Source organism: Vipera berus (assembly GCF_964194415.1).
Source record: "Vipera berus genome assembly, chromosome: Z".
In the NCBI taxonomy this organism is placed as follows: domain Eukaryota; kingdom Metazoa; phylum Chordata; class Lepidosauria; order Squamata; family Viperidae; genus Vipera; species Vipera berus.
The window spans coordinates 94,021,407-94,042,582 of record NC_138205.1 but is presented as its reverse complement, the minus strand read 5'-3'; the positions used below and the strand labels follow the sequence as shown (position 1 = coordinate 94,042,582).

At 36.0% G+C, this 21,176-nt stretch overlaps 1 protein-coding gene across 1 annotated transcript; it reads left to right on the top strand.

Annotated features, from left to right (window-relative positions):
* The first annotated feature begins 499 nt into the window (after nt 1–499).
* On the top strand, nt 500–20,803 carry GPNMB (glycoprotein nmb). Its single transcript, XM_081343598.1, has 12 exons — nt 500–562; nt 1,349–1,428; nt 2,890–3,042; nt 8,256–8,399; nt 9,862–10,035; nt 11,815–11,973; nt 12,333–12,638; nt 14,807–14,941; nt 16,010–16,112; nt 18,026–18,231; nt 19,002–19,095; nt 20,301–20,803. The coding sequence occupies exons 2-12, from the start codon at nt 1,350–1,352 to the stop codon at nt 20,452–20,454; spliced, it is 1,707 nt and encodes a 568-aa protein (XP_081199724.1). The 5' UTR covers nt 500–562; nt 1,349; the 3' UTR covers nt 20,455–20,803.
* The last annotated feature ends 373 nt before the right edge of the window (nt 20,804–21,176 follow it).

Genomic DNA, 21,176 nt, shown 5'->3' with positions numbered 1-21,176 from the left:
AGATGTTTTTTTTAAAAAAAAAAAGCTTCCTGACAATGTTCAGTGAAGAGTTCTTGTTTTAGATTGGAATTAGCAGATTAAAGTTAGTTAGAGTTAGTTAAAATGGAGTCTCATGATTTTGTGTCATGTTTAGTGACCCTGAATCTAGTATGGCATTTGGCTAGGTACTGTAGGAAACTGGTGATCAACTAAAGCTTTTAGACTTTTTTAGATCTTGTAACATTTTTGTGTAAAATCTACTGACAGATTCTCATTAAAAGAAAATAACAACTGTTTCTGCAGGAAGGAGAGGAACAAAAAAACCAATTCATACTGTAATGGTATTTTTCTCTAGGATAGTAATTCTCAAAACATTTTGTTTGCAGGATCCTTTTACATTCTTAAAAATGGGTGAAGACTCCAAAGAACTTTGGTTTATGTGAGTTACATCTACCAGTATTTACTATATTAGAAAATAATACTGAGAAATTTTAAAATATTCATTTATTTGACTTTACAGATCCCTGGAAGAGCAGGGACCCAGAAGGATTCTGAGACCCCACTTTGATGCTCAAGGGAAAGGGTGTGTAACTTTGTTTTAGGCCCACATTAGCGTTTGCATGGCATGTTGGTTAGCTACATTTCAAAAAGATCAGAATCAATTTTCAAAATTTTGAGTGGAAAGTTAAACTTTAAGGCACACATTTTCCCTTGTCAAATTCCTTTGCCCACTACAAATGCTTGATTCATATCCTGATTGCCTTAGGGAAGATTCTGCAAACTGCAAAACTAGGGTCAACATAGTGTTCCTGCTCTACAGGACTGATATATAATGTGCTTGAACTGCACTTGGTCCTGGAATATGAAACCCTATCTTGGTAGTCCTGACTTGATTGTTACAGAACTCTTGGAAGCACTTGTGATTCTCAGATACTTTCTTTTGTATAGACATTATTCCTGGAAGGTGTAGAACTTATCCATCTTTGAATCACTGTAAGGATTAAAATATTAGCAGACAATAAATGATTATGAATTCTCTGTTAAAGGTGCAAAATTGCACCAGAAATTCCTGAAAGGCAAAAGTGCTAAGCAGAGCTCTATAAAAATCCCAGTGAATATTAAAAATGAAAGGAATGACTCATAAGCACATGAGCTGCAGGGGGAAAAAAAGGGAGGCAGAAAAAACAAAATCATGCATCTCTTCTTAATCCAGGCCCATCACATGATGAGCCCCAAGATCCTAATTTAACCCAAGAGAGGAGGAGAGCAGGGAAATTTTGTCCCAGTCTCACTTTGAAGAGATGAGAGGGACATCAAGTCAGGTTTTGTACAAGTTCTGTAGTGTGGGTGTCTGTCTCTGTCTATTCAGGATGAAGTGGGCTTGTCTATTCTTCCTCCTTGGATACTTGTTTGTTGGTGAACATGTTTTGAGTGCTACAGCCGCCAAACGTGAGTCCTTGCTTTTTCCACTTCTTCTCCTCCATATGAAAACTGCCTGTAGAATTGCCGATTCTGGGTGGGGGAATCAGATGTAGAAATGATGGCTGGGGTGTCCTTAATTTACACTTCTAAAAACACTTTATAGGAATCAAGTGAAATTTGGGGATGAAGGATTCTGCTTAAGAAAGCAGAGAAGAAAATCCTCCCCTTCTTTCATAGCATGAAAATTGCTGGCAAATTTAAACTCTTGAAGCTTTAATCTTTGCCATCAGCATAAAGGAACTTCTATTCAACAAAACCTCTGATATTGAAAAACATCAATAATGTGACCCACATGCTCCTGCTAAGTGCCAAGATTAATAGCAGTTTTTCTTGGAGTGATGTTATTTTTCTTTAATCAGTTCATCAGCATTTGTCAAGTAAAACTCTTTAGTTGCAGTTATAAATTATAAATTTTGTTCTTAATTACACAAAACAATTATCCCTAACTCACCGTCTTTATGTTTTTTTGTGGGTGTGACACACAGTACTTATATCAAAGACAGTAATTACCTTAAACAATCTGCATTTGCAGTGAATTTCATTTGGAGGGTCTCCTTTAGGCATTAAAACTTCAATTGCTTAAAGCATACAAGCAACAGAAATGCAACCTTTTTTCACAGCCTCTTCCCATTGACTGAAGTGAAAGAACAGATGTTAAACAGACCTTCTAGTGCATTAGTCCTGGCATTTGTTGATATACTGGAAACATTACTTTTTAATCAACCCTTGTATAATGCCATAAAGTAGAAATTTAAAAAAAACAAATGTTAATTCAAATGTTTTGAATATTAATGACAATTAAAAAGGAAACAAATACTCTTCTGTGGCACTATTGGTCTATTGGTCAAAACGGGATATGCTTTAAACATCCTCCAAAACTCCATATTATGAGATTATGGAGAATGAACAGATTTTCATCAGTGCACATAGCCAGTGCTTTTTTGGTAAAAGAAAAAGGTGCCGGAACTCACACATGTCATACAACCTGCCTTGCCTACCCTACAAGGTTCCATCCAAAAAAGGTGCCGGAACTCCATTCTGAGTGTTCTATGACAAAAAAAGCCTGACATAGCTATAAGATTCATTTTCAAATTACCGGTAGCCCAGTTGTATACATGATTAAATACTTAGTGAATAGGAGTACTAAAATTCTGTGAAGAAGGGATTGGCACATATCTTATGCTTTCAACCATAGTTGCAGATTGCATATTACTGTCAATATAGTATGGTCGGGGTAAAGCAAGGTGGGCCAGAAGGTGAGTTTTGGCTTCTCCCATCTAGGGGCAGAATTCCTGAGAAAAGCTGCTTTTACAGTTTTCTGAATGAGGGTACCTCAGCCTGAGCATGGGCACATGTAAACCTTTCTTTACATGTGTAAAACAAATAAAATTCTTAACTTTGTTGCATGTTTTGAATTTTTCTGTGTAGGGTTTCGAGATGTGATGCCTCATGGAAAAGAATATTCTCATAAAAAGTACCACCACAGGCTAGATCATTGGTATTCTGATCATAATAATTGGAATGATAAGCTTTATCCCACCTGGGAGAAAGGAGACTCCAGATGGAAAAACTGCTGGAAAGGTAATTCTATGTGCATGAAAGGGTAAAGATGGGTGGGAAAAGGCAATCATCCTGAAGTGAATGCAACTGTAGAATAACATGGATGATACAGTATAAGTGGAGCTTGGCCAGAGGGATAATTTTGTTTTCTGTAGAACAATGAATATGTTTTTTGTTTGTGAAAATATTTAGTTGTTTTTTACAAATTATGTGATCCAACTAACTAAATATTATCAAACTTGTCTTCTCTGATACTGCACACATGACTTGACACGAGGTGTTAGCCAAATATTTGGAGTAACAAGAGTTCTGCCTTTATAGACTTAAGCATGCATACCATTAGTCTTACAATTAGACTGGAGCATGCTTTTGAATTATGTATAAACCTTTAGGATTTAAAATATCTACTGGAATTAGTGTGAAATTATGATTAGGCTTCCTGAAACTTGTAATTATACCCTGAGAAACTCTAACAGAATGAAGTGTGATATCAAAGGTTAATCTTAACATTCTTCTGCAATACAACTGATTTTAATTTGTAATGCTTATCACACAGGATCCCAAACTTTCTAAGTTCATGGCAGCTTTAGTGTCACAAAGATATAATGTCACAAATGGATGTTGCAAAATCCAGGTTTGTAAAGAATGTCACAAAAAATATTTTCACAAAATATAATCTTGCAGTAGCTTTTAGTTAAAATTTCCTAATGAAATTAGACTAAACACGGAGTTAGCATTAGACTTTCTTGAGTTTGTAGGCTGATTTTAGTATTATAGTTTGCTTAGGGTTAGTTTTTATGCTTAGTATAAAGTACTGGTTTCAATTATTAAAATTTTAAAGGATTTTGGGCTGATTATATGACAGTCAGCCCATTGCAGCACTGCTGTAAATGGGAAGGATCTCTTCATAATGCCTTCCTTTTACTTACTTCCTTATTTATTAAATTTATATGCCTCTATCTTACTATCAAGTGACTCTGGGCAGCTTACAATTTCATAAACAGCAGTATAAAATAATTAGAAGATTAAAAGATATATATTTACTTATATATATATTTATATTCAAGAAAGGTGGAAAAATGGACCCAGGAATACAGACCAAACAGTTTAATATCAATACCTGGGAAGATCCTAGAAAAGATAATCAAAAGATAATCAAAAAACAGACCTGCGAACAACTAGAAGCAAACAAAGTTATAACTAGCATGGGTTTGTTAAAAACAGATCATGCCAAACCAATCTTATTTCATTCTTTGATAAAGTAAGTAAATCAGTAGACCAGCAAAATGCTGTAGACGTAATGTACTTAGATTTCAGTAAGGCACTTTAGAAAGTAGACCACAACCTACTCCTTGGTAAGCTAGAAAAAGATGGAATAGACAACATCTCCACCAGATGGATCTGTAGCTGGCTTGCAAACCGTACTCAGTGAGTAGTCCTCAATGGCACTACATCCACATGCAGAGAAGTAAGCAGCGTGGTACCACAAGGTTGCGTCTTAGGCCCAGTACTCTTCAATATCTTCATAAATGACTTAAATGAGAGAATAAAAGGGGAACTTATCAAATTGAAGATCACACTAAACTGCAGGAGTAGCCAACACCCCGGAAAACTTGAGCAATGGGCCCTATCCAACAAAATGAGTTTCAATGTAGAGAAAAGCAAAGTTTTACATTTAGGCAGGAAAAATCAAAGGTACAAGTACAGATTAGGCGAGACTTGACTCAAAAACAGTAACTGTGAGAGAGACCTTGGAGTCCTAGCAGATGGTCATTTAACCATGAGCCAGCAGTGTGCAGCAGCAGCAGCCAAAAAAGCTAATACAATCCTGGGTTGTATAAACCGAGGCAAAGAATCAAGATCACATGAAGTATTAGTACCACTTTATAAAACCCTAGTGAGACCTCACCTGGAATACTGCAGCCAATTTTGGTCACCATATTACAAGAAAGATGTTGAGAGTTTGGAAAAAATTCAGAGAAGAGAAACTAAGATGATCAAAGACCTGGAGACTAAAATATATGAAGAATGGCTGGAGGACTTGGGTCTGGCTAGTCTAGGAAAAGAAGAAATAGGGGAGACATGATAGCAGTGTTCCAGTATTTGAGGAGCTGCCACATAGAAGAGGGGGTCATGTTATTCACCAAAGCACCAGAGGGCAGGACAAGCAACAATGGTTGGAAACTGAAGAAAGAGAGGAGCAATCTGGAATTAAGGAGAAACTTCTTGACAATTAACCAGTAAAATAGCTTGCCTCCAGAAATCGTGGGTGTTCCTCACTGGAGATTTTTAAGAAGAGGCTAGACTGTCACTTGTCTGGGATGGTATAGGTCAGGGGTAGGCAACCTTGGCTCTTTTATGACTCGTGGACGTCAACTCCCAGAATTCTGGGAGTTGAAGTCCATGAGTCATAAAAGAGCCAAGGTTGCATACCCTTGGTATTGGTTCTCCTGCTTGAGCAGGGGGCTGGACCAGAAGACCTCCAATGTCCCTTCCAGCTTCTATTCTATTCTATTCTATTCTATTCTATTCTATTCTATTCTATTCTATTCTATTCTATTCTATTCTATTCTATTCTATTCTATTCTATTCTATTCTATTCTATTCTATTATCCCCAACTGTTCAACATGGAAAAGAAATGTTTCTTCTCTATTTATTCCAAGCTAAAAATGTATTCTTTCCAAACTTGAACTTAGTCCATACGTTTTCTGCTGAAATGGCCTCTGCAGAGTGATCCAAAAACTCATGTTAGTCAAGACCACATGATTGGAGGCCCATCCCTTTTACACTGGGACATTTGTAAACAAGAGATGATGCTAGAATCTCATGATCGCAGTCATCATTTTTACTTTTTTGATCCTCCTACTGACATACATATATCTCTGGTATGAGATCATAAATCAGGTTTTTTTAAGTTGTGTAAATAATACTTGTCTATTGATTTATTTTCCAATTAGATTTCAAAACATTAATTGTCGGGCACTTTGAGTGCCTGAAGTGCAGTATGCTTTATCAAAGAAAGAGAACTAAGGAAGACTTGATGGCAATCTGACTTATTGCATTTGCCCAAGGCAACAGAGGATGCTGGCATTATTCTCTACTGTTGTAGATTTCATTATCATTCTGCCATCTCTCAGAATTTTCATGGGTCTGTTTTGAAGAAGGCCCAGGGGACAATTCTCCCACAATGCCTCCATCGAAGTATAACTGGAAGATAGGAATCAGTGCAGAACATTAGAATATTCCTTGCTTATCCTGTTATTAAATAAATACTCTGCCTATGGGAATGTTCATCGAAATATTCTTTAAACAAATAATTTGAAGAAAAACAAAACAGAACATTTCTATTTATGATGCCTGCCATCCATCCATCTAAATTCTTCAGTAAGGATCTTCTTTTCCACTTCTTCATTCCTCATCCCCCAAATTAGTTAGCATTTTATTGGTTTATCAGAATATAAAATACAAAGGAAAATAAAAATAATGAGAAACTAGGAAAAAGGGAAGAAGAAAAAATGTGGGATACAAGTGGCAGGGTGGGGGGAGAAAAAAAGATGTTGATTTCTGACTCTCTTTAGTACAGTATAAGTTAATAACATTACAACCTTAGCTTTTTACTTTTACAGAGTAGTATATATGGGCCATTTCTGTAACAACAAATCTATCTAATCAGCAAAACCAAAATCAAAGTTTCAGGTTTTTTCCATCACAAACACAAAATCCAGAAACAATTTTCAAATAGAAACAAAATTAGATATATTCTCTTCTTTGCATAAAGCAATCAGTTTAACCATCTCTGATTTTTTCCTTGCTGTGGGAAATAATATATATTTCTGTTTTCACTTATTAGTCTTTATAGACTATCATGATTAACAACATTTACTATATTCTTTCAGATTCTTTAACAAAGGGAAAAAAGACTTTTTTACATCCTTTTTAAAACACTAAACTTTTCTTTAAAAAAAGTCTAAAATCAATAAATTTTAATATATTTTTTACTTCCTCTTAACATACATACTTTAACATTCACTTCCAATAATATTTTACAATATTTTACAAGCACTGAAAATTATTCAATCATTTTATATATGGAAGGAAAAAAACATTTTCAAATCCACTTTATAAACACACACACACACACACACACATACCTGAATTGTTGCAAAGATCTTTCCATTTCCAACATTACAGGGTTTTTTGTTTTTGTTTTGCATTTGCAAAACTTTTGAATATCCCAGCAGACATCCCCATCTTATGCATGGATGATTTTGTTTTCTACCTAGCTTCAGAAAGTATCACACAATTTTATTACACTATTTGCACTGAATATTTAAATTTATACCGAATTTGTCAAACTGTATTTGATAGCAGTTATTAAAATTAAATATTTTTGAAAGTGAAAAGACTGGTGCATGTTACAAAAACTCACTAAAAATCATGAAACAGTTTGGAAAGATGCAATACAGGTAGTCTTCAACTATTTGAAGTTACAAAAGCACTGAAAAAAGTGACTTATGACCATTTTTCACAGTTATGACTGTTGCAGCATCCCCATGGTAATGTGATCAAAATCAGATGCTTGGCAACCGGCTCATATTTATGACTGTTCCATTATCCCAGGGTCATGTGATCCCCTTTTGCGACCTTCTCATAAGCAAAGTCAATGGGGAAACCAGATTCACTTAACAATTGTGTTACTAATTTAAGAACTGCAGTGATTCACTTAACAAATATAGCAAGAAATTCGTAAAATGAGGCAAAACTCATTTAACAAATTTCTCACTTAGCAACATACATTCTGGATTCAATTGTGGTCTTAAGTTGAGGACCACCTGTATAATGTTTATCTATAATGTGTGATGTATCTATATTGATTTGTCAATTTTTAAATCAGTACTTTTGACTTTAGTGACTACATGGACAAGTCCCTACAGTTTTTTTGGCAGGATTTCAGAAGTGGCTTGATATTGCTTCCTTCTCAAGGTCAAGGGAGAGTGACTGGCCAAGATCACCCATCTGGCTTTGTCCTAAGGCAGGAGAACATCTCTCAGTCTCCTGGTTTCTAGCATATTGTCTCAATCACTATACCAAACTGATTCCATAATGCCTAAAATTGTAATCAAAATAAAATGGCAGTGGGAGAGATAATTTTGTGTACCACAGGTTTCTGGTGCTCTGTGGAGGAAAAGTAGAATAGCAATGTAATAAATTTATTTTATTTTTTGCTTTTCAGGGGGAAAAGTAGTAGCTAGTTTGACCAATGATAGCCCAGCTCTAGTAGGATCTAATGTGACATTTACTGCAATGCTAAAATTTCCCAGATGTCAGAAGGAAGACAATGACAGCAATATAATATATGATCGAAAGTGCCTAAACAGTAAGTAATTACATTTTTATTATTGCTGTTTTGGTTTTATTGTTGTTATTATTTTGTTATTTTACTGTTAAAGAGGGTTTAACACGTCTTCATTAATATGATTGAAATGGTGCCCAATTTGTTTTTCTGTTTAATCCAGTAAGCTCTTGTAACTATGTAACTACCGTATTTTCTGGCGTATAAGACGACTTTTTAACCCATGAAATCTTCTCAAAAGTCAGGGGTCATCTTATACGCCGGGTCCTGAAACTTTAGGGACAGGGCTGGCTGGAAAACCTGGAGCGGATCTCCCATTTGGTCTGCGCAGGGAAAGCGGGACCAATTGGAGAAGAAGCTGCAGTCTGTGATTTTTTCAGGCTGGGGTCTGGGCGTCTTTCCTTCTAAAGTTGAAGAGCAGCTGCAGTCTATCCCAACTTGAAAGGCAGGTGGGGAATGCAGCAGCCAGAGCAGCTGCTTAGCTCTAATGACACATTCGACTCAGGAACTGGGCGGGCTGGCTGGAAAACCTGGAGCGGATCTCCCATTTGATCTGCGCAGGGGAAGCTTTAGAGTGAATTAGGAAAAGTTTAATCCACTTGCACTGTTTTATGTTTACATGTTTGATGACAAACAGCCTTATGTTTATAAGTGACAGTTTTCCTACCAAGTACCTGCATGTCATAAGCATTTGAATTACAATTACCATATTAAAATCAAATCTGATGTTTTTTAATTTTTATTTGGTGTGCGTTGGAAGAGGGGTAGTCTTATATGGCGAGTATAGCCCAAACCCTATAATTTAACAGGAAATGTAGGGGGTCGTCTTATACATCCAGTCATCTTATACATCAGAAAATACGGTATGTTTAGGACTGCAGCCTTGATAAACTTGATCCTGATTTCCCAATCTGAATTTTTCTACATTCTATCAAAATGAAGGAATTAAATTCCAATATATGAAAGGTTTTCCCAGTTGCAATGTGTGGCACTGAAAGCTGGACCATAAGAAAGGCTGAGCACCAAAGAATTGAGGCCTTTGAACTATGGTGCTGGAGAAGACTCCTGCAAGTCCCTTGGACTGCCAGGTGATCAAACCAGTCAGTCCTAGAGGCGATCAATCCTGACTGCTCTTTAGAAGGCCAGATCCTGAAGTTGAAACTCAAATACTTTGGCCACCTAATGAGAAGGAAGGACTCACTGGAGAAGAGCCTAATGCTGGGAAAGACTGAGGGCAAGAGAAGAAGGGGACGACAGAGAATGAGGTGGCTGGATGGAGTCACTCAAGCAGTAGGCGTGAGCTTAAAGGGACTCCAGAAGATGGTAGAGGACAGGAAGGCCTGGAGGAACGTTGTCCATAGGGTCGCGATGGGTCGGACACAACTTCGCAACTAACAACAACAACAACATATGAAAGGCACCATTCTGAAGAAAATGCTTTAAAATTTGTTCTCCCCCCCTCCCATATTTTCCTTTTTGTTTTTAGATTCTTCCGTTCTTTCTGATGAATATGTTTATAATTGGACCCAATGGATTGATGACTGTAGCTGGCTAAACTGCACATATAACAACAGCTATAATGTTTTCCCAGATGGAAAACCTTTTCCTTATCACCATGGGTGGAGGAGAAGAAATTTCATCTACATATTTCACACAATTGGTTAGTCTTTAAAATGTATTTCTAGATTTGATTTTTTAAAATTTTATTTTGTACAGCTGTATGAAAAATTATTTGCAAGTGTCCTATATAAGCAAAACCTGGTAGCTGTCTGAGAAAGCCATTGGTTCAGGGCAGCCTTGAAAACAGCATTTCAAGATGAGATAGGACATGTATACATCTCATAGTAAATCGTTCTTAATAACTTTTCCACAATAAATTGTACAATTGATGCAGAGTTACAAAAATACAGTAACCTTGAAGAACTTTTCTGAAGTGAATTATAATTATATTGATTTTTTTTTTAAAAAAAATGCTTTTTAAAACCTCTACAAATATTCAGCTACTAAATCATGTATATCTAAATTAGCATTTACAGTATAACTTCACATATCTTTAAGAGCTTTTCTGTCAAAAATGAATACTTTGTTTCTTTAGTTATATAAGTGTCTTTGTTTTCTGTAGTGTATTTGTTCTTTTATTCTGACTTCCACTATGCAACTAATGGCATAAAAGGGAGGAAGGGAGGGAGGACAAGTCTTTAAATGATACATACTGTATATGGCATCTAAATGTTTAAATATGTAAATGCTAGCCGAAGAGATGTTTCTTACCTGTCCCTTATAAAGGATGAAAGAATTGGAGGTAAATGAGTGTAGCAATGTGTGGGAATGACAAATATGTCACAGAAAAATCAGATCTCCAGAGGTGTTCGGTTTGTTTTTATTATCCCTGAACACTTGAATATTCTGGCTGGATTTGAAGGGAGCCATTTATTTTGCCTACCTCTTGTGTATATTTTGGCCCAGAAATAAATATTTCCCAGATCTATTATTTGCAATCCATTTCATTAGCAATTAAATGTAGAACGTTCTATTTATGAAGTACTTTGATTGATTAGGTGCCATCAAATCAACTCCTAGCAACCACATAGGTAGATTTTCTCTAGGGCAATCTGTTTTTTTATGTCTCCCAATATTGCCTCTGTAACTGATTCTATCCATCTTGTTGCTGGCCGTCCCTTTTTCTTCTTTCCTTCTACCTTTCCCAGAATTACAGGCTTTTCCAGAGAACTGAGTGATTACATGATGTGTCCAAAGTACAATAATTCGATCCTGGTCATTTGTGCTCAGATGACAACTCTAGGTTGAATGATGTTATGTGCTCACTTTTAATTTATAGCTCTTTTTCTTTGTTTCCTGTTTCTTAATTCTTGTTCATTTTAAAAAAAGTTTAAATGATGCATCAGTCAGGCAGTTAGACCACAACTTTTTTGTCTATTTCTAGTGAGAATAGAATAGAGTGACATTATATCTTGTATGCTCAGACATGACTGGGGTTAAAAAAAACCTGTGTTACCTTGTGGCGAAACAACACAACAACATATCCATATAAGTGTAATGGATATAAGAGTATAGATATAAGTGTAAATAGTTTATTAATGTAGAAAGAATTACTACAAATAAAAGTTAGCCTAGTTTAGTTGAAAAAATTATTATTGCTATGAGTTGCCAAGTGCTTTATGCAAATGTATGAGACATGGAAAAGGAACCCAATTATGGTACTAAACATAAAATGATAGAATCACATGCACACTTTTGGGTTTTTTGTAAGAAGGACTGACAAATATGCAATTCATTTGGAAGCATTATATTTATTCATTTTGCCCTTTTGATAGAGTAAGATATTTCTTCCCTTTGCAAAGAGCAACTGTATAGTGCTTCCCTCCTCCCCAAAAAACCCTTAGTACTACCATCTTTTTTATGTTTTACTCTTTTTTAGGACAATATTATCAAATAAAAGGAGGTTCATCAGTTATGATATCAATCAACACAACAAACATCACTGTTGGTAACCAAATAATGGAGTTGGCAGTTTACAGAAGAGGATATCATTCATATACACCTGTAACTACAACAAATGCTATTTATGTTGTAACTGGTGAGTCTTCAAGGTTAAGTTATAATTAATCAAATGTGGACTATTTATGTTAGTTATAGGCTGACTTCAGCTTCCAGAATTCTTAGCAGAAGTCTACACATCTAATGTTCTCTATACAACCTTCTTTTCTGCTTTTTATCAAGTTTTTAGTTTTTTAGATTTTAAAACTAAAGAAAACACTTGAAATGATGTGTGCAGAAAGGTAGAAAGGTAGAAAGGTTTACACAACACATTTGGCAAGCAAATGAGACACAGATCCTTGGATATATTAGTATAGTAAGAGCTACGATACGAGTCTGGTATTATCTGTTGTGTGTAAAGCTACAATTTCATCTTTTCTGGATACTCTTGATATGCAGATCAAATCCCCTTCTATGTGAATATATCGCAGAAGAACAACCGCAATGTTTCAGACTTTATCTTCATCAAGGATATTCCCATTATGTTTGATGTTCGCATTCATGATCCCAGCCACTATCTAAATCATTCTGCTATTTCTTACCACTGGAATTTTGGAGATGGCAGCGGGTCATTTGTTTCCAACAATTCAATTTCAACACATACATACACACTTCTGGGAAATTTCAGTGCTAACTTATCTGTTCAAGCTGTTATACCTGTACCCTGTGGACCAGTGACAGTTTCTCCTTTATCTACCTTTCCAGGTAAGCATCTCTGACAACTGTAGCATCCACCAGACATATTTGCTCATGCAGACACAATGGTCTGGTTCACAAAAGACACTAAGATATAATGTACCCTGTTTTGTTTTGCCATAATTTGCTACATAACCAGAAACATTATATGTGATACAGTATAGTGCAAACCCAGTACTTTATTGGATGACTAATATATTAATCCAGCCACTACTTGCTTTTCATAGGACCTAATTCATCAATAGTTCTCAATAATTTCCAAATTTGTAATAATAAATAATTGATTGATTGATTTCTTAATGCCTATGCTTTCTTCATAATTCTGTGCTATAAACTGATACTCAGAATAAGAAAGGTCATATTTTTCACCTGGGCTTTGCTGTAAGAGGTAATTTTACACTTAGGCCTATGATGATGTGATTGTTATTCTCTGCCTTCTGGAAAAACCTATTGTCCTTTTGAACTTGGCTGAACATGAAGGAAGAATGATCAAGAATAACAACAAATCCTTAAATACAAGCTGAATGAAATGGAATGACAATACACATAGTCTTCAACTTGCAATTTTTTGTTTAGTGACCATTTGAAGTGACAACAGCACTGAAAAAAGTGATAGGACCATTTTTCACTCTTATGACTATTGCAGCATCCCCATGGTCACATGATCAAAATTCAGATGCTTGGCAACTGTTAGAAACTTCCTAAGAGTGAGGACAATTAACCAGTGGAACAGCTTGCCATGAGAAGTTGTAGGTGCTTCATCACTGGAGCTTGTTAAGAAAACACCCACTTGTCTGAAAGGGTCTCCTGCTTGAGCAAGAGGGTGGACTACAAGACCTCCAAGGTCCCTTCCAGATCTATTTTGATTGATTCATATTTATGATGGTTGCAGTGTCCCAGGGTCATGTGATCACCTTTTGTGAACTTTTCACAAGCAAAGTGAATGGGGAAGATTCACTTTACAACCTTGTTACTAACTTAACAACTGTAGGGATTCACTTAATGATTATGACAAGAAAGTTCATAAAATGGGACAAATGGGACCTAACAACTGTCTTGTTTAACAACAGAAATATTGAGCTCAATTGTGGTTCTAAATTGAGGACTAGCTGTATGGTTATTTGCAGGACTGCCTCTCTCTGAGGGCATCTGCTCATCTTACTGGATTGGACAGAGTGCTTGCATTCTACTCCTGTGGATGATATCATCCAATGGATCCTTAAATAGAATCTTTTTCATAGATATACCAGCTCTTTGGAAGAACCTCTCACATTTGAGAGGGCTTTATCCTTTTAGCCTTCCAGAAAGTTTTGAACACTGGCTCTTCTCCCAAGCATTGGGCTAGGATGGAGTTGAGTTGGGATATTAACAGTTGGGAGAATTCTGGCATTTTGGTGGAAAGAGTGTGATTTATTTTTATGTTGTTTTTATTGGTTACTGTGAGCTGCCTAGAATCTCTGTATTTGATAGGTGCCGTACAATAACTTTAAATAAAGTAAGTAAGTAAATAAGTAAGTAAGTAAGTAAGATTTCCACATCTGTTGCTTGTATTAAACTTATAAACTTATAATGAGTAAATCTCCAAAAGAATATGAAAATGCAAATACATTATGCCAAAATCAAGTGACCTAAAAGGCAAGAGTAGGAATTTATATTCCAAAGGGAACTATTTGTTAATAAATGGAGTGATTTTCCTCATAGTTAGAAAATAACTTAGCTCTGATTCCTGACAAGAAGAGTATGGTATATGAGGGTCCTAGTTACTAGCATTGATGATGATACCTAGTTTGGATAATGAAACGTCTGCAAGCTCAGAGAGCAGCGAGGACTCCTCAGGTGAATCCTGAGCTACAAATATTCTCTTTCATTAGTACCATGTATTGGTACACACACACACACACACACACACACACACACAGATATATATATATATACACATACACACACACACACACACATACAGACACACACACACACACATACACACACACACACACACACACACATACATACATACATACATACTTGCATACAGATACATATATGAATTTAGATCTCTGTATGAAAATATGATGGTCAAATAAATGTAGTACACATTTTATCTTGATATAAACATCAGGTCCATAATTCTCTAAAAAGTCTTTCCACAACTCTTTCCTTTTTCCCCCTTTTTTTAGCATTCACTACCCAGTTGCCTCCTAATGCAACCTCCACCTACTCTAGTTTAACCGAGATGCCCACAGAACAGCCTCCTCTTGAAAGGTGCAGTATTACTCGATATGGAACCTACAAAGCAACACTTACCATTGTAGGTATGCATCTACATCAGTAAGCAAAGAATATCGTTTTGATAGTGTGTGGAGTGTTTCAAATTCATTACATGATTAAAATGGCTTTTGGGTTCGTGCTATAGTAGAATTTTTCTGTACACAAAGGGCAGAATGTTTGAAAGCTTTGTAGTATCCATTTTGAAATGAAGCCTTAAAATAGTATTATTTTGTTTGCTTTGAAAATCATATTATCAATAGTGTTATGGCTAAAGATTTCCATCCATGAACAAAAAGAGATTTCTTTGTACAGTGGAATTTCTTCCATTGGAGGAAGATTCCTTTTGTCCACTAGAGTTCTTCCATTCATAGAAAGGACCCAACTCTACCAATTATCCTTTGTGGAATATTTAACTAAATACCTCATCGGCAATATTTATGTTTGGCTGGGAATGTTCTTGTCACTTTGCCTAGGTATCACCTTACACAGTATTTTAAATGAAATTTCAGCATACAGCATAATTGTTGCCTTGTTCAGTTTTGTCATCTGGTTCAGGAATAGCAGAGTCCCTGGAATGATACAGCAAGTTCAAATTAAGGAGTCATATCATCCATATACTGGTATGGTCTGGAAGACAGGGAGTAATTATGTTTCTGTTATTTTTAAAAAAAATGAGAATCAGACACTGTTATCTTTTTTCCAACGATAAAAAACTACCCATAGCTTCAGACCTATCTTTTTACCATCTTAGTTATAAATTATGGATCATTCATATCATTATTTGGAGCTGGAATTTAAACATCTAATGACCTGAGATGCTTTAAAATATTAAATGCCTGACTTCTTTCTGTGAGGATTACATATCAACAAAAATAAAAAATAAAAAATAAACTTTTCTGCGTGACAATCTGAAACAAAAACACAAAGACATGACCAAGAACAAATAAGATTTCATGATTCTGCCTATTTTTGGGTCAAAGAATCAGGAACTATTGTCAACGAGAAACTATAAGCTAATTATCTTGCACTTGAGATCTAGAAAAAACTCTTCCTTGTTTTCAAATTTTGCACTTAAAAATCTTGGTATGTTATCAGTGCCTTACTTTTGACAGAGGGGATCCTTGAGGTAAACATTGTCCAAATGACAAGTGTCCAGATGACAGCTACTCAAGTTGGAAGTTCCCTGGTTGATTTTGTAGTAACCTGTCAAGGGAGGTATGTTTTTCCTGGCTTTTCTTCAAAAATAACCCCCCCAAAAAAACCCTTACATATTCTGGCATCTTATGCTACATATTTAAATAATTCCTCTCAGCTAATTGAAAGAGCCCTATACAGAAGACCAAGGAATACCAGTATAATTATCTTACCATGGTTCACTGTGTTGATGTATTGCTACACACAGAGTCTGGGAAATAAGAGAGCTCCAGTCCAGCATGCATGGATAGGACTAGATATAGAGGAATATGGAAATAATCTTGAAAACATTATGTAATTATGAAATTAAGGGAGATGAAACCCCTATTAATCCTGGCAAAAGAGAAAGCATGAGAAAGAAACTTAAAATAACCCTACCTTGAGGGGATAACTCTGTCAGGTTTTCAATATTCTGTTATTATATCTTAGAACAATGAACTAGCATTCTTGTAATGCTGACCTGATCTGTTTCTTGACATGTCAAATGACTGGCATTGGGCTGGAGACTGTTGAATCATACTATTTGTGTAGCTAAATCATGTACCTTGGCACCTGATTTATCTTCTGGTCCTCAGCAAGTGGCAGCATCTAGCTCAGACATGTCAAACACAAGGCCCGGGGTCCAGATCCGGCCCGCAAAGAGGTTTCATGTGGCCCACGAAGCCATCCTGGAAACAGTGAGGGAACGGCCCCACTGCCTTGGCCCTGGCCCAGAGACCCTCCTTCTGCCAGAGACCCTCAGATCTGTCCCACTCCTGCCCAGGCCCTCATAGGCATCCTTGATGCGAATGATGTAGAGCTGGCCACGCCCACCCAGTAGGCCACACGCACTCTAGCCATGCCCACCCAGTAGGCCACGCCCACCCTGGCCATACCCACCCGGCCCCCTGAGGGCAACCGCAATGCTGATGCGGCCCTCAATGAAATTGAGTTTGACACCCCTGATCTAGCTGATCATGACTAGTATTGGAAAAAAAATAGAGCTTGGTTGGATGTAATTACCTGTATGTACTTGGCTGTAGCCTAAAGCCCTGAGCAGAGAAATGGTGAAATGCTGGCCATTTTTTTTCTTTTTAGCTAAAAATTGACAAGAGGTTTAATTAGAAATTGACAAGACTTTCCCTTCTAATTTACAGTAAATGTCAGAAAGACTGTGAAATGTGTGTGTGTGTATGTTTTATATTTAATACAACAGCAGAAAGGTGAAACGTCCCTTCCTTCCTTCCTTCCTTCCTTCCTTCCTTCCTTCCTTCTTTCCTTCCTTCCTTCCTTTCAGTTTGACAAGTTCTGCCAAATTTCCCTTCTAGCTCAAGTTAAAGAAAAAAATAGGAAAATGTCCCCAAAAGATATGCCAATACAAGAGAAAACAATTTTCTGATATGTGTGTGAGAGAACTACCATTCAGGGGCCATGTTAATTCTGCTCCAGGCCAAAGTGGAGGAAGAGGATGAAATCCAGGAGATGTTTTCTTAAACTGGATTTATTTCTAGGCAGTTTGCAAAATTCAGTTTACAAGATGCAGACAAGATTTTAAATGCTGCCATATGGGAAAGCTCCATGTATTCTCTTTTGCAGTTGAGTTGGCTTCATTGTAATCCATTCAGTAAACAGGTACTAGGATTTAGAAACAGAAAGATTAATTGGAGCATTAATATTTTTAGAAGGTTTAAGAGTTACCCTCCTTCTGAATAATAATGATCATAGTGTGATAGCAACATTTTACTTCTCCTGTTTGGTCATCTTTCTTGTTTGAACTGAAATGACATATTGTTTTAAATACATATATGCTATGCTTAAAAAAGAATAATAAATTGATTTGAACCATTTAGGGCAGTGTTATGAAAAAAATTACATATTATAAATTAGTCCATTGGTTCTGTATAACCCAAACTGATTAACTACCTTATCTCTTTTTGTCTCTTTCTCCTACATAGTCTACCTACAGATGTCTGCACATTAATTGCTGATCCCACATGTACAATTTTACAGAGTGAGTCATGTAACCCTGTTGATGTTGCTGATATATGTTTCCTGACCATAAGAAGAGCCTTCAATGAATCTGGAACCTATTGTGTCAACATCACACTGGCTGATGCAACAAGTCTAGCACTCACAAGTACTTTGATTTCCATCAATGGAGGTAAATACTGAGTTTTTAGAAGTTGGCATGGTTATTTCTCAAGAGATGTTAAATTTGCAAGTCTAAGGGATATTGCAATCTTGACAGATTAACAGATGCTTGTAAGAACCTTTCCACATTCTAACATTACACTAATATACAAGCATAGAGTTCCTGAGATACAGAAAACTACGCTTCTTAGGATAAATATGCATAGCAATTCATCAATTTCACCTGAAGTTCTTGGTCCTTCCTAACTCTGTCAGCCCAAATCTGAATAATAATTCTACTAGTGCCACACTTTCCCAAATGTCTGCATTTGAAGAAATGTAGAATGAAAGAGGCTCAACCATTATAGTATGTGTTGTGTGAGAAGCAGTGTTGTGGGGAGAATGTTTTGCTGACCTTTCCTACTTAGTCAGGTATAGAAAGACGGATCTAAATAAACAGAAGTAATGCAACTGAAATAAGTTTGGGGAACTATTGATTTTTCTCTGTATTTTATATTATGTATTTATTTGTAAATTTATATACCACCATTTCACATGACTCTGAGTGACAACAAAGTTACAAAATAATATAACACAATAACACCTCCCCCCCCCAAGAAAAACAAAAATAATTTTAAAATATTAAAAACAATAAAAGCATTAGTTTTAATTAGGAGACGGGTATGGTGAACCCAGTGAGATTGCAATATCAAGCAATGTAGAACATCTAGAGCATTATAAAAATATATTATTCACTAATTAAGTTCCCTTTATTCTGTTTTCTTTAATTTATTCTTTAAGCTAAAGCATCCTTTTCAAGAACAGCAGAAGGAGTTCTGGTTACATGTGGTTTATTGGTGGTGCTTGGTGGTTTCCTGAGTTTCTTTCTTTACAAGTAAGTTGCTTGGTATAGTCATTAACACGGATCAGACCATTGGTTTAATGATTTATAAAATTTTCAAACTGATATAATACCGATATAAAAATTTGTAACAGAAGGTAGATTCTATTTACCCATAGAAAAAAGCAAAAACCCCAATAGCTTTCCCTCTCTATCTGACTCACTCCTAAGATATAAAACACACCAACCCATTACCTCCCTGGTGTTATTTTTCTTTTATATTCTGGTTTTTTTTTTCCAGATTGCTTTTTAAATTATTCATAGAAGCTTCCAAATATTACTGGACAGAGTGTACAATATATCTATGATTATTGGGAATAATGTCAAAGTTCGTATATCTTCTTTTTCTGTAAAGGGTTGAGGCAACTATACTTGGTGTGCTATTGAGGAATGGAACATCCAAACAGCACAGAGTTCCCTTAATCAACAGAGGAGAATATTTGTCGCTCAGAGTTGAATTGTGGGGCCCTCAGTGCCCTCCAAGTTTGGTTGCTTTCTTGCCGACATTTCATTACCCAGCTAGGTAATATCATCACTACTAAAAGGAAGTGAGGTTTACTCCTTGTTCTTTACAAGTAGTAAACAACAATCTAATCAAGGAAGCGCCAAGAACATTCCCACCAATACTAACAGGGTAAGCCACTTGTATATAGAGAGATCAAACAGAGAGCCAACTCTGCTTCCATCCAGCCATAATGATGTTACTTAGCTAGAAAATAAAATGTTTGCAAGAAAACCACCAAGCTCAGAGAATACTAATGCACCAATGACAGAAGTGAAGAACAATTTGAATCATAGCTCCTGCCTATAAGTTTGAATCTGAAGCTGCAATATCCCATTGTCCCTGCCTTTTAAAAGGTTTCACAACAAGAATATACCTTGCAATGGCATAGTATTTTTTTCTTTATGAAAGAAAACATTTACTTACTACTGTAGTATATTCCATTAGTGATGCAGTACATTTCTATAAGCACAAAATAGGTTATTTTCTTTTTTTGTGTCTCTCTCCTTTAACCCTAAGATATATTATCAACAACTGTTATCTAGAGCTATATTAAAAGCTTTTTCCCCAGTGATTTTTTCACAAATATACATGTGCAATAACAATTTAGAGAAAAATAAGGCAACCCAGGAATTGTTGGGTTTTGTTCATACAACAGGAAAAACTTTTAATAACTTGATCTTCACATTCTTTTCAGGAGATATAAAGAATATAAACCTATTGAAAGAAAATCAGGCCAAGGGAAATCCAGTGAAGGACTAAGTGTTTACTTCAATAATGTCAAGGCTCTTCTTTTCCCAAGAGGCAATGAGAGAGACCCTTTGTTGAAAAGCAAGCCGGGAATTGTCTAATTCTTCAGGCTAACATTTTAAAATCCCATGTTAAAATTTTGAGCTTTACACTCAACTGTAATTCACTGTAGGAATGCCTTAAAAAGGGAGGAAAGATGGCATACTTGCATTACATACAAAATAAAAGCTATTATTCAATTCACTTGAAATTATAGAATAGCAGAACATAGAGAAAATGTAATATTTTAGTTGCTTATCTTGGATATGCTATAATGTATCAGTTAATGAACCATTTATATTGGGTATTATATTCAGTATCTTAGATTATTGCATAGATTTGTCTAGGCAGTCACTGGGAGTCAATACTTCATGAAAAGCATAAATAAATGAATAAATAAAATCATTTACTCCTGAGGTTCAATAAATGTCTGCTTGGTTGAGCGTTTTTCTTTTACTAAGCAATTTAAGCTTACAGTGAATTCTACTGAAATCATTTCTGTGCAAGCATGCTAGGATCATGCTTCAATCCAAAGTTCCTTCATCTTGTATACTCAATCAGCTTCAAGTTAGCAAGTTTTGAAATTAGTTTGAAAACTACAGGCAGTGCTCAACTTACAACAGGTCATTTAGTGACCATTCAAATTACACTGGAAAAAGTGACTTATGACCATTTTTCATGCTTAGGACCACTGTAGCATCCCATGGTCAATTGATCGAAATTCAGATGCTTGGCAACTGCCTCATAGTTATGACAGTTGCAGTGTCCGGAAGTCACGTGATCA

Excerpts from the sequence above, each read along its gene's own strand:
- GPNMB (XM_081343598.1), top strand. The coding sequence starts at position 1,350 with ATGAAGTGGGCTTGTCTATTCTTCCTCCTTGGATACTTGTTTGTTGGT. Across the intron at positions 10,036-11,814 it reads CTACATATTTCACACAATTG|GACAATATTATCAAATAAAA; the intron begins GTTAGTCTTTAA and ends ACTCTTTTTTAG. Across the intron at positions 18,232-19,001 it reads TTTGATTTCCATCAATGGAG|CTAAAGCATCCTTTTCAAGA; the intron begins GTAAATACTGAG and ends TTATTCTTTAAG.